General features: G+C 33.6%; 1 protein-coding gene across 2 annotated transcripts in view; it reads left to right on the top strand.

Annotated features, from left to right (window-relative positions):
* Positions 1–5,730, top strand: part of LOC138709427 (lysosomal-associated transmembrane protein 4A-like) — a 105,427-nt gene extending 99,697 nt beyond the window's left edge. For both annotated transcript variants that reach the window (XM_069840182.1, XM_069840183.1), the window contains one exon: positions 2,562–5,730. In XM_069840182.1, coding sequence (XP_069696283.1) covers positions 2,562–2,653 — 92 coding nt within the window. In that variant the 3' untranslated portion in view covers positions 2,654–5,730. The remainder of the gene's footprint in view (positions 1–2,561) is intronic.
* The last annotated feature ends 7,129 nt before the right edge of the window (positions 5,731–12,859 follow it).

Here is a 12,859-nt window from a genome sequence, read left to right as displayed (position 1 = left end):
TGTATAGAATATGGTGAAGAATAATGAAAGCTGCTAAATCCAACTTCAGGTATTCTTGGAAACAATTATAAACTCATGGATATTTGTGAATTTGTGCTATTATTATCTATGATGGAAAACCTTAAAATAAACTGATACATTGTAAACAGTATTTTTAACATTCTAAAATTTAAAATAGTCTTTAAAATTAAGTGATTTTAATTATGATGCATACCATATAAAATTACAACTCTAATTGGGAAGAAGCATAGTACAGCTACAGGGAGCCACCTGCGTAGCTTAGGCGGTAGCGCGTTTATCTGCTGATCCGGAGTTGCTCATGGGTTCGATTCCCGCTCGGGCTGATTATCTGGTGGGTTTTGTCCGAGGTTTTCCTCAACCATAAGGTGAATGTTAGGTAGTCTATGTGAATTTTCGGCCTCATCTCGCCAAATACAAGTACCATCTCACCACCACCATTTACAGCGACGCTAAATAACCTAGTAGTTGATACAGCGTCGTTAAATAGCCAAGCATTTACTGAAAGAGGCAATAAAAGAGAAATTTAGAAGTGAAGCGAAGGGAAAGATTAAGTACGTAAATATTGTAAATAGAGGATAGAATAGTAGGGAAATAATAAGTGATGTAGGGCCTAAGTGTTGTAAAGTAGAGAATATGGAAATGTGGACAAATAATTTAGGATAAAATAGACGGGAAAGAATGATTAAGAGTAGGAGATTTGAGAATAGAGAATGGAAAAAATAATAATGAAAGTATTAAGGAAAGGAATATGCAACATGAAATAAAAAAGCGAGAAATGAAAGGGAGACAGTCTAGGTATGAGAAAGAATAGAAAAGCAATGTAGTTAAAACAGAATAATATGAAGTAATCAGGAAATGCTTCGCAAAGGAATATATTAACATTAGAGATGAACAAAACTCCCACTCTCGCTGTGTTCATTGCATTTGTCTTTCGAGTCTCGTCTCGTCTCGTGCGCTTCGAGTCTCGCGCATCATTCTCGAAACAGCATTTGGTCGGCGTGGAAAGATTTCGTAACTTTGAATAACATACATCATTGAAATAAATAACATTAAAGATGTTTAAATGAGACAAAAAGACGAAACACAACAATATCATCCCATCGCACCTCTTCATACTCATCCTCTTTCACAATAGCCCTGCCAAGACTCTGGAACTCGCTACCTGCTAGCATCAGGGACTGTCGAAATAAAATTCAATTCAAACGCAAACTTACTAGGCACTTGGTCAGTAATTGAGACTCGTTCAGACATGGTTTCTTGTAAATAGTTCTTTTAATCTACCACAAAATATCTCAATATCCGGTAATTTCATCACTATAGAATTTTGTTATTGTAGGTTTAATTTGTAATTTAGTAAATACAAAAATATTCTTTGTTCTTAACTTCTATGATAAAATGTCTAGCTTTCATTAATCAGGTATTCTTGTCGTACTTTAATTTTTATTGTAATTGTAATTGTAAATTTAATATTAATTGTAATCTTATTGTTCATGTTATAGTTGTAATCCCCTGGTAGAGGGGCAGAGAAGGCCTGACGGCCTTATCTCTACCAGGTTAAATAAATAAATCTAATCTAATCTAATCTAATCTATCTTAGTTATCAAAATGTTCTGGTTCTATTATATGATATTACCTATGGTTATATAAATAGAAAAAAAACTCTCAAATAAATTTGCATTTCTAAGAAACATAAAACATGACGTTAATATCTTTTTACTTGAGATTGCACACTTGATCTCAAGCAAATGAAAAGAAAATTTCTAGCCTTTAATAAGGACCTAGTAATTAAATAAAGATTGGGGAACGGATTATTATACACTGAAAGGTAGAGATGATGTTTCAAATAGGCTACTTGGTTGTTTATACATATATAACAGTAGCCAAAGTAGATAAAAGTTCAGTCAGGTATAAACAACTGTGGCGATTCAAGGCTGCTTGACGTTTGGGATTTCGGGAGTGATCAATCTCGGCGTCTCGAAACACTCACAAGCAGTCTTTAGGTCAAAGATGCGCATTGTCGTGCGGGTTTTCGGCTTTGAGGGCGCTGTTAGTCTTACTTTCTCGATCGTTGTTCATCTCTAATTAACATAAAAGGGTGGTAGGCTTATAACTTATATTAAAGGGATGGTGAATCGAAAAGCAGAAATGTAAAGGTCCACTAAAAGTACGAATTGTAAAGTTGCCTGACAACTACATATATAAAAAATTTGTCATGGACGACAGACTTGTTTAAATTCAAATAAAAACACAGATTTCTTTATGTTCTGCATTCGTCGCCATTTTCTTTAGCGGCGAATGACAATGGCTATCGCAGAGGAATTAAACTTTGAATTTCTATTTTAAAACAAACATCTTATAATAAGATACATTCAATAGATTTTGCATATTAAATTATTGAAATCTGTAACATCATTTTGACGTGCGCGTATGTGTGTGTGTGTTTGTTTGTGAACGCGCGATGTTGACGAATTAAATATTTCTCTATTTCATAAGATTATGTATTTTTACAAAAGCCTAATTATTTTCCTTTTCTGTTACAGGTATTTTAATATATTTCTGGATTGTTGTGTTTAGCTACTATCGCCGACTTATGGATGGAACTGCCTCTTCTGTTCCTTTTGTCAACTTTTGAATATCCAAACTATTTGTTTTTATGTGATAGACACTCTGGAATATTATACTTATACACTACTTGAACTTCGCAGTACCGCTAATCCTCGTACATTGCGCCTACTGACTGGGCGAGTGAGTTAAAAAGTCACACTTAACTTGTTCTCATTTTCAAACACTGAGCTTCTACTACAAAAGCAAAAGATAGCATCGCTGCGAAAGTTCCTGAGTTTAGTTCTTTTTATATGAATATCATAACTTTTAAACTCATACCCGTACTTTTATTTTTTTGTTATAAAAAAAGTCGGATTTTTCCACGTAAAGTGACATCTGTATACGCTTATTTTAGGTTAAATACAACCAATTAAATTTTAAACTTTCACAACAAACACTGCAGCATCATCATACTGTAATTATTATATTTAACACGGAGACAAAGAATACCCCATCCAGACAATATGCCAGAAGTTTGTAGAACTTTCGTCAAATATTAATGACTCAAGCAAAACATAATTTTCAAAGTCTTCATTACAAGGAAAGCACAAATCTAAACTGAAATAGAGAATAATGTGAAGTACCGATATGTAACTAAAGAGAATCTGTGTTTTTGGACTTGATGTCAAAGGAGATGGAAAACTCCTTGCAAATGTGTTATTTTCCATGAAAGTTTTTTTTAACTTCTATTAAATATGTACATATTTTCCGATTTTATTGTGTAATTTAAAAGAACTGAACCTCGAGAACGGATCCAATTTCGACTTATCACAAAAGTGAACTTATAGTTCAGTGCACTATAATTAATTTTGCAACTATTTGTAAATTTCGATTTAAAAAAAAAATTCTTGCCAGAACTCTATTATTTTCTTTAAATCTGACAAAGTATTTTCATTACAGAAACTATTCTTATCCGATTCATATTTATAAGCTTCACGAAAAAAGCTCAAAAACGATTTAATTACAAACTACAATAAGGAGAATCCATTGATTCATTCATTAGTATAGATTTTGGTCTCGTACGATCTCAATCCACCTTTATTGTAGTCTAATTCATTTACAGCTTATGACCAGAAGATACGTAGGCATTTTCTTCTGTAGCCTGTATTATTAATGTGGGTGAACACGCTTTTCGTAAGAGTTTCTATCTTAATGCACATCAATAACTGCGTTTGACGAGGTTAGGGGTTTAGGCAACGACCAGTTATTGAAAATCAAGAACTTTTATACTTTGACAGCTCCGTAAAATATATCTACTTAAACCTTTACATCAGCAATGGATACGCACTTCAATATTTACCTATCGCTATAGCGATATTTCCCTCCTGTATACGCGCGAAGTGTAAAATAACCAACAATAAAGCTCGATTCACATTATACGTCACATCAACGTCACGTCACGGACCTGCAGCGTTATATCGAAACATTGTACAACGCATTTTATATGGTAGCGTTCACATATACAGGCAACGTCACGGACCGTCAACGGCATGGACCATCTGGGATTCTCGAGGAGAATGTTTTGACGTGACGTGGACGGTTTTTTTCTAGCAGCACCGTTAAATATTAACACGTAGCCCCTATAAGAGACAATCAATTGCACTGTAATTTTTAGGATTCATATATAAATGTCTAAGGAAAGCATAGAAAAAATTTGAAATCAAAATCTTTTTTGGACAGTGAGAAAAAAATTACTAACTTCGAAGTCACCGTTCAAAATAGACATTGATACTCTCAAAAGTGATAAGCGACAAACTTTTCACGTTACATGGGGAGTCAAAGCGAGAGAAATGTTTAGAAAGAATGAAAATTACTTTTAAAAGTGGCTGATATTCAAAACCTGTACCGGTTTGCGAGTTACGGTGAGATTAATGCGGGGGTTTGCGTGGCGGACTTTCTTATGCAGAGTGACAACTTTTATCTGTTAGAACTGCGGATTCTCATAGAAATCATCGCTCTCGCTTTGAACCCACATCTAACGTGAAAAATAAAATAAAAAAGTTTGTCGCTTATCAACTTTTCATATGTCAATGTTTATTTTCAACGGATGACTTCGAAGTTAGTATTTTTTTTTCTCACTGTCCATAAAAGATTTTGATTCCAGTTTTTTTCTATGCTTTCCTTAGACATTTCTATATGAATCCTAAAAATTACAGTGCAATTGATTGTCTCTCATAGGAGCTACGACATTGTTTGAGAACATTGACTACTTCTCTATTCTTGATGACGCCGGCAAACTGACGGTCACTTGCCGTCAAATGTGAATGAGTTTGCATTGGACGTGACGGTGACGGTGATGGTCCGTGACGTTGATGTTCCGTATAATGTGAATCGAGCTTAAGAGAGAAGTTAAGGTTATCATCTCACTCCAACATATAGTGTGGGACTGAGCTTACCGGCCCTGGCCGGAGGGGAACATCAAAGGGGAAGCTGGGAGTGGGGATGTAGTGGAACTGATAAGAGGTGACGTCAGGCTCAAGGTCTGACCATTCAGCTACTGCATGGGTTAATACAGATAGGCTATAATGACTCGTTAATGTTTTTATGAAGCTTGTAATGTAGATGTTATCAGTTCGGAAGCTGACGAATAAAAACGTGGTTTCAATCAAGTAGCTTTGGAGTAACAGTTGATGTTTTCTTTTGGATTTTTCACAGGGCCGGTAAGGTGAGTCCCGTATAATAATGTGCATTTTAAAGCGCCTTTCTATGTTTCTCTGCACGACTGGCTTTAATGTGACGAAGTGATTGAAGTGGTATTGCAGTGAACACTTTTATTTATTTTTAAATTACATTGAAGATTAGTCTGTTGTCGGTTTATTATATTGCATTCCATGGAAGAGAATTTTGAAATATATAAATTTAAAACTGATACCAAACTTGAATGTTCTGGAAACTAGAAAGTATAAAAAGGAAAGAAATGTTTGAGTAAATTCCTATCAGTTATATACTATTCAAAAAAATTAAGGGACCACTTTGACGACAATAAAAAAATTAAGAACTGAAGAAATAAAGACAATTAGAAAGAAATGAAGGAGACAATGAAGATAGTAGAAAAGAAACAAAGAAATAAGAAGAAAAAGGAAGTAAAGGAAAAAGTACTGTAGTGTAGTAAGAAAGAAATATACAGTAAAAGAAAGATAGTATTCCCCTAATTTTTAACAATCTAGAATATAATTCTTTTTAAAGGAATTTACATCCCGCTTATCTCTCAGACATTTATTTTGCGTTTTTGTACTTCTCAATGAAAAGCAGTAGGATAGCGATATTTTCCTATTTATAAGTAAAATTCCAGGTTACGTATATAAGAGATTGGTCATTCCCATGTTAAAAACTTTAACATGTGGAAGAGAATAACCACCAGGATCGCCACTGTTGATTGTTAACGACCGCTAGATGAAAGTACAATTGCTCCATGCAATTCAAATGCAGTAGCTAGATGGCAGCATAGTGAAATTGATGAAAGTTGTTACCGTCAAAGCCTATAGGGCTGAACAATCTGTTTTATATGTGATCAGGAGTAAAATAAAACCAGCATGTTGACAAACCGCTACTGATCTATAAAGTCAATATTAACGTCTGATCTACTATATTTACATTGTTGTAATTGTATGTTTGTGTTGCATATTTAGTGCATTTTATGCAGATTTATTTTTATATGACAGAATATTTTGTTTCTGAATATTCGGTGATTGTATTTTTATACCAATGAAGGACAGGTGGTGATCATGGCATGGAAAATATGTTAAACTTGTAAAGTACAGTAGTAAGGACATTTAAAACAATTAGGTGAATTGTGATTATGACATTCACTATGAAAAAATTATATTAACAGAATATTTGAGATAGCGTGCTGGTGCAAATGGCCAAGAACATAATCTTGGATAAAGTTCTCATATAATGTTAATGTTCATTTTTTCAATACAGATTTACCATTTGACGCAGATAAATAATAGGCCTATGTGTAGAGATATAGATGCGTTAATTAGTTTTTTGAAATGAATGCGTCATTGTTCGAAGTACCTACAATTGGTAAGAAAATCTAACTTCTTAGCGTAACATGAATTTCAAGAAGTCTCCGCTAGATGCTGCTCGTGCCTAAGTGTACGCGTGCTGCCATTTGTCGAGTGTTGCGTAATGTACTTGTAATTAAATAATTTAGGTCTACTTAATAAGCAACTAGTGTTATCTGCGTACAACCGAATATTGTTGAGGAAAGAATCCATGTAATAAAGGAGAGTTACATAAAAATGGAAGAGCTTATTATTTGTAAGCAGGGGAATAGACAGAAAATGTATTAATTTATTTAGTATTGTTTTGTCATAAAATAAAATAATAATAAAGCAAAGACATTTCACGCAATAATCGCGATTGTGTGGATCTTCTGTCACATTTTTCATGATTTGTTTTCGTGATGATTTTTTCGTAGTTCATAATAATAAAACTTTAAGTTCGCAGTAAAAATTACAAATATTTATGTAAAAATTCAGTTAGATATGATAGCAAAAATTGTACTGCATTCGTTTATTTACTGTAATAATATTTCCTATATACTTAACATCAGGATATAAATGTACTGTATGAAAAATTATATTGATTAAATGAACATTAAACATTAATTTATACTTCAATGTAAAGAGTTCTTGATATATGGTTTCAGAGTTAACGAAATATTTACCGTGAAAACTTCTTCAATATGAATGTTTTCTAATTTAATGGCTTAACAAGCTCAGTGCTGTGTATTAATTATTAAGACTGAAAATACGGAAAAAACATGTGTTAAGTGGCAGGAGCTTTATGTTAGTGTAGGTAATGTTTGTGTTTATTCTCATAATTTCATTAAGTTGTGATGTGCATTGTTACATGAGCCACAGAAGTACTGGTATTCTCATAACTTCATAAAACTCAGACTCCGAGTCTTGCTAAAAGAGTTCACCGACGATTTGTAACCATTACCAGGTGAACAATCTGTCACCCCCCCTCCACAAAGCAGACACGCCCTCACGCGCTGATTGCTGAGATAACGCAATGTCGGTAATTCTACAAACCATAAACTATTAATGTAAAACACGTTTTATCTGAGTTAACGGAGAGTAAGAGTATTTTTGCTTTTTTTTCCAACAGGATTCTGCGATAGCACATACAACTCTTTATTCTTTGAACAAATTTCATACAGCGTTTGCAGAAAGAATGTGGCCTTCTCGAATCCCCTCCTAATCTCTCAATGACATTTCTAGGGAATTTTAAAAGATAACACGTATAAAAATAATTCACATGCTTGAAAAACTGAAAAATGGTGTCCGAAAAAAATTCTCTCCATTTTTCAACGGGAATTTCAGATAGTGATGCGTGATTTCTTAAGCAGGTGCCAAAGAAACTGAAATGCACACAATTTAAGAATCTCCTTTCTTAATTAGATTGAGTAAATAACGTTTTAACTGTTTATATTTTATGATATTTTACATTAATAGTTTGTGGAATGTTTGTGCAGCAAAATTCCCGAATCTTTGGCATTATATTCAATTTAAGGGATGGTTGAAGGCTGAAAAGACCAAAAATGTCATTTTTCACTTCTAATTCGATTAAACCAGCCACTTTCTTTCTGAATCACAATATTATATAGCTTATTAAGGTTATCATTTATCCCTTTAAATGTTTTGAAGCATGTTAGATTACATAACACCAATAATAAAATTGATCTTCATCGCTGTTTTTCTCAAAACTACGTTTTGTAATCTTAAATATTGTTTTTCTCAGAAGCTGAAAGTCCAATTTGATTCAAATTTTGAAAATTATACTATATTACACCAAAAAATGAACAATCATATTGATACGTCTTAACAGTTATTCGTACTATGTTAAATATTCTGAAAACGAATTTTTTTCTATTGGAAATGTCGAATATTTCAAATAATTTTTGTTTTATATGATCGTAATGAAGATATGAGATCCTTTATTCCTGAGATTGTAACATATGGCTCCTAATATATGTGAAAAAATATTAGTTTTTTAGAAAAGATATAACATTAAAAACTAGTCTTTTGAGTTACAGAAAGAAAAACGTAATTAAAGAACTCATAAACCTAGCTAAACAATTCATTCAAACAGAATGAAATTCATATGCAAGACACACATTTACAGTTTTTTTAATTTGGTTATTATTGGTTGAGTAGTTAAAAAAATGACAGCCTGTCACTATTGGTCATTCCATTCTTCAACCTCCTCTTAAAAACATCAAAATGTCTGTTTTGTAATAGGCTATAACTTATTCTTTGGTGAAATACATTTGCATTATGAAAATACACAGTTCTCTTATGAACCTAAAATGTCACAAGATTCAAGGACTATGTGATAATATTTAATCAAATATTTACATGTAGGATATATAGTATAGTATGTAAATAATTAACACCTTTCCATATTTTAAGACAATACAATTTTATGTCAATAAAGGCTATATTTGTAAATTACAGTATTTAGCATCTCATATCGACGGCCCAGTTCAAAAGGAAAACAACTCAAAATTTAAAGTTTTGAGAAACCTGGATTTTAAAGCTTTATGTTACTGTGGAAAATTAAAATATAATTGAAATTACTCCAGGTTCTGTTACTGATGTTTTATATGTACTATAAGTTTCAAATTAGAGTGTGTTAATTTGATTTTTTACAGCAACATGAAGCTTTAAAATTAAGTTTTCTTTAAATTTTAAATTTTGAATTGTTTTCACATTTCGTGTATATTATAAAGAAGAAATGGTCTTATTTTAATACGAATCTTCGCGATTTTGGGTTATTTCTGCGAATTGTTGTAATAAACGTAAAAAGGGGCCAATTTTGTACTTCATTTTCTTAAAATTTACATTATACGTTACATAATTATCATGGTTACTGTCACTGAACACGATTGATATTTAGGTTTTCTCGCACTTGAGTAGGTACTGTCCTCATCCCAGCTCCGTATCCCCACAAAGTAAGGTACGGAGAGAAAAGAACACAACCGAATTGCTAGTAGACTGTTACTGAGAAAATGTACAAAAGTCTCAAAATATGCGAAGTAACTTCCAAGAATGTGTTCCTCGTATGTAAACAATGAAAATGATTTATATGTATTATCCGACTACCGGTATTAATTGTGTGGAACGACAGTTACTTATACTAATACACAGCGCTCCGGTGTTACGTCACTTGTGCAGTATGATCTCTTTCTTATTCTAGTCATAGACCATATCTTTCTCTTTCCCACAAAGTAACAACAAAGATCGCAGCGCCGCTTTTTACGTTCCACATACAACATGGGTCAGGCGAGTACATAGGTACGGAAATACTTGGTTTCCAAGGCCACACTTCTGACCAACGTGTTGATCTGATCACAAATGTATCGTGTGAATTGCGCTATGAAATGATACCAAGAGTCAGGTCGTTATTTTTTTTCTGGTACTATATAGCCTAAATGTCTCAACAATGTCCAATCAACATAATGTACCACTAACCAGATAACACCAAATTGTATTAATAATATCACGTTTTGCAGGAAATCACCTGTGGGAGAAAAAGACATTCTGGTTAGTATGTGTTGTGAAAGCCTATATCTCGAAAGCTAAACATTTCTGGGCGTATGTACATATAAACAATACGTAATTAGTCCCAATTCACAAATTTTTTATTATGGGCCACTTTAAGTTTATCTTACGTGTTTATTATCACTATAATATTGCAGAACTTACGATTACAAATCAAACGAGTGGTAGTACAGGTCTGTAGCTGTTCTTGATGCCGAGATATTACTGAGAGACTGCGCTGCACGGCTAATTTTATAGAAAATTCGACATGCGCATGCCCGTAGCGAGGTAAGGTTGCGTCATTGGTCGTGGTCACACAAGTTACATTGATTCATGGCATAACTATTAATAATATTAACGTACAGCTGTGGCTCATAGTGTTCTTACAGTAAACATTTGAATTTTTTTGTTTCATCACGAATTCCTGAAAGGTTCCCATACCTGAAGGCCTACTCGGTGCGGGGAAAGACATATTATATTTTACGTTAAAGAAGGAATACCTATTTACTTTCGCCTTTTTTTTTTTTTTTTTGATTCAGTTTTTCTTTATTTCATAAACCTCGTTATTTTTCTGCCGCAATCTGAAAACAAAACGGAAGTTTGTGCAAACTAACACATGTACATTATGATTGACTGTCAGAAACAGCTAGTTATACCACAGTCTAATATATACAGTCACGAAGCTTAATACGTAGTAAATATGCATCCATAGATAGTTGCTAACCACTAGGAAATTTGAAATTTTTTGTTTCAACACCAGTTCCTGAAAGGTTCCCATATCTGTAGGCCTACTCGGCGCGGGGAAAAACGTATTATATTTTACGTTTAAGAAGGAATACCTATTTACTTTCTCTTTTTTTTTTGGATTCAGTTTTTCTTTTTTTCACCGCCAAATTCTTCAAGTTTCAAGACCCTAACTAATACTACTTAAGTTAAAAATAATTTATATCTAACATAATAGGGTATCTAATCCTAGTTTAAAACAAAAGATTTTATAGCCTCAAATAAAATAAAGTTACAATAAATATTGAGATTTCGCCCAAAAGTATTGTAATAACCTCCAACAAAACTCTTAACTACTTTAACTAAAAAAAATTCACTTATGTTCATTGTATAACCGCGGATGCTGGCACAAATTTTACCAATAATAAATCAAAATTACCGAATCAAATTTCCATAAATTTACAAAACTTATTACTGCGAATAAATAATAAATTAAATAATCATTAAGAAAAAATAATTATAAACCTCGTTATTTTTCTTCCGCAATCTGAAAACAAAACGGAAGTGGTGCAAACTAACACATGTACATTGCGATTGACTGTCAGAAACAGCTAGTTATACCACAGTCTAATATATACAGTCACGAAGCTCAATACGTAGTAAATATGCATCCATAGATAGTTGCTAACCACTAGGATCACTACTATCGCCTCATTACAGACAATGCGCAATAGTAGCTGCACATTCTATTGTTCCTAGTACCCTCATAAACTCAAGCTTCGTGACTGTATATACTAGACTGTGGTTATATGATACTACGTGAACGTTGAAACTAATTGGCAAATAAGTGACTGACTAGAGATCGAATGTACATCTATCTGGAGATAATTTATGTCCACGCGCATAAAATACATTAATTTATCATCAGATGTCCTCACAATAGAGTTGTTTTGCGCAAATTGTATGTCTAAACCAGTTTTGCACAAAAATTTCATGAACGTAAGAGCAATAATTTTAGCCACGGCATCTGCCGAGCGCGAGAACGAAGTAAGAGCGAATGTAGAGGTATAACCACAGTATACTATATACAGTCACGAAGCTTGAGTTTTGAGGGTGCTAGAAACAATAGACTGTGACGGCACTATTTTGCATTGCCTATAATGAGGCGATATTAGCGATCCTAGTGGTGAGCAACTATTTAATGTTTGCATATTCACTACGTATTGAGCTTCGCGACTGTATATAGGCCTACTAGACTGTGGTATAACTGCTTCCCAGTCAACTGCAGTCCAGTTTTTACAATCTAGATTTAACTAGGCCCAAGAGAATAACTGATGGTGTATCGAAATAATCGCCTCAGAATTGATCTGTGCACTGGAAGGCGCGCACACATTTGACGAGACTTCTTAGATTCGGGGAAGAAAGAAGTGAGAAGTGCAGTAAAAATTGCGGAGAATGGTTGGCAATTGGGATAGAAGTCTTGGGAGCTTTCACTGCTGCTGGAGCCACTGTAGAGCTCACAACCGAAACGTTGAAGGTAAGTATAATATGTGAACTAAACTCTGTTAAGTAAGTTAAGCTTACTGATCTGAAGTCCTACACAGTCAACTGTGCAATGTATGAAATAGAAAATTAAGTTTCTATGGTATTCAGTGATGAATTCAAGGAGTGGCCGGGGAGAGGGATTTCCCTCTCTCTCTGGATTCCAGGATGCTTAGACTTTTTTTAAAACCAAAAAATGTAATTTATACAATATTAGGCCCTATATTTCGATTTGATACGACTTTTCAGTAACTAAAACTACACTCTACTATATACAGTCGCGAAGCTCAATATGTAGTAAAAATGCAAACATGGGTAGTTTCCCACCACTAAGATCGCTACTATCGCCTCATCATCGCAGATCTCTCTCCTAGTAGAGACAAAATATGTTACACTTTCGTTGTGTTCTTTTG

The sequence above is a fragment of the Periplaneta americana genome, chromosome 11 (genome assembly GCF_040183065.1).
Source record: "Periplaneta americana isolate PAMFEO1 chromosome 11, P.americana_PAMFEO1_priV1, whole genome shotgun sequence".
In the NCBI taxonomy this organism is placed as follows: Eukaryota; Metazoa; Arthropoda; class Insecta; order Blattodea; family Blattidae; genus Periplaneta; species Periplaneta americana.
This window is presented reverse-complemented; position numbering and strand designations above follow the sequence as displayed.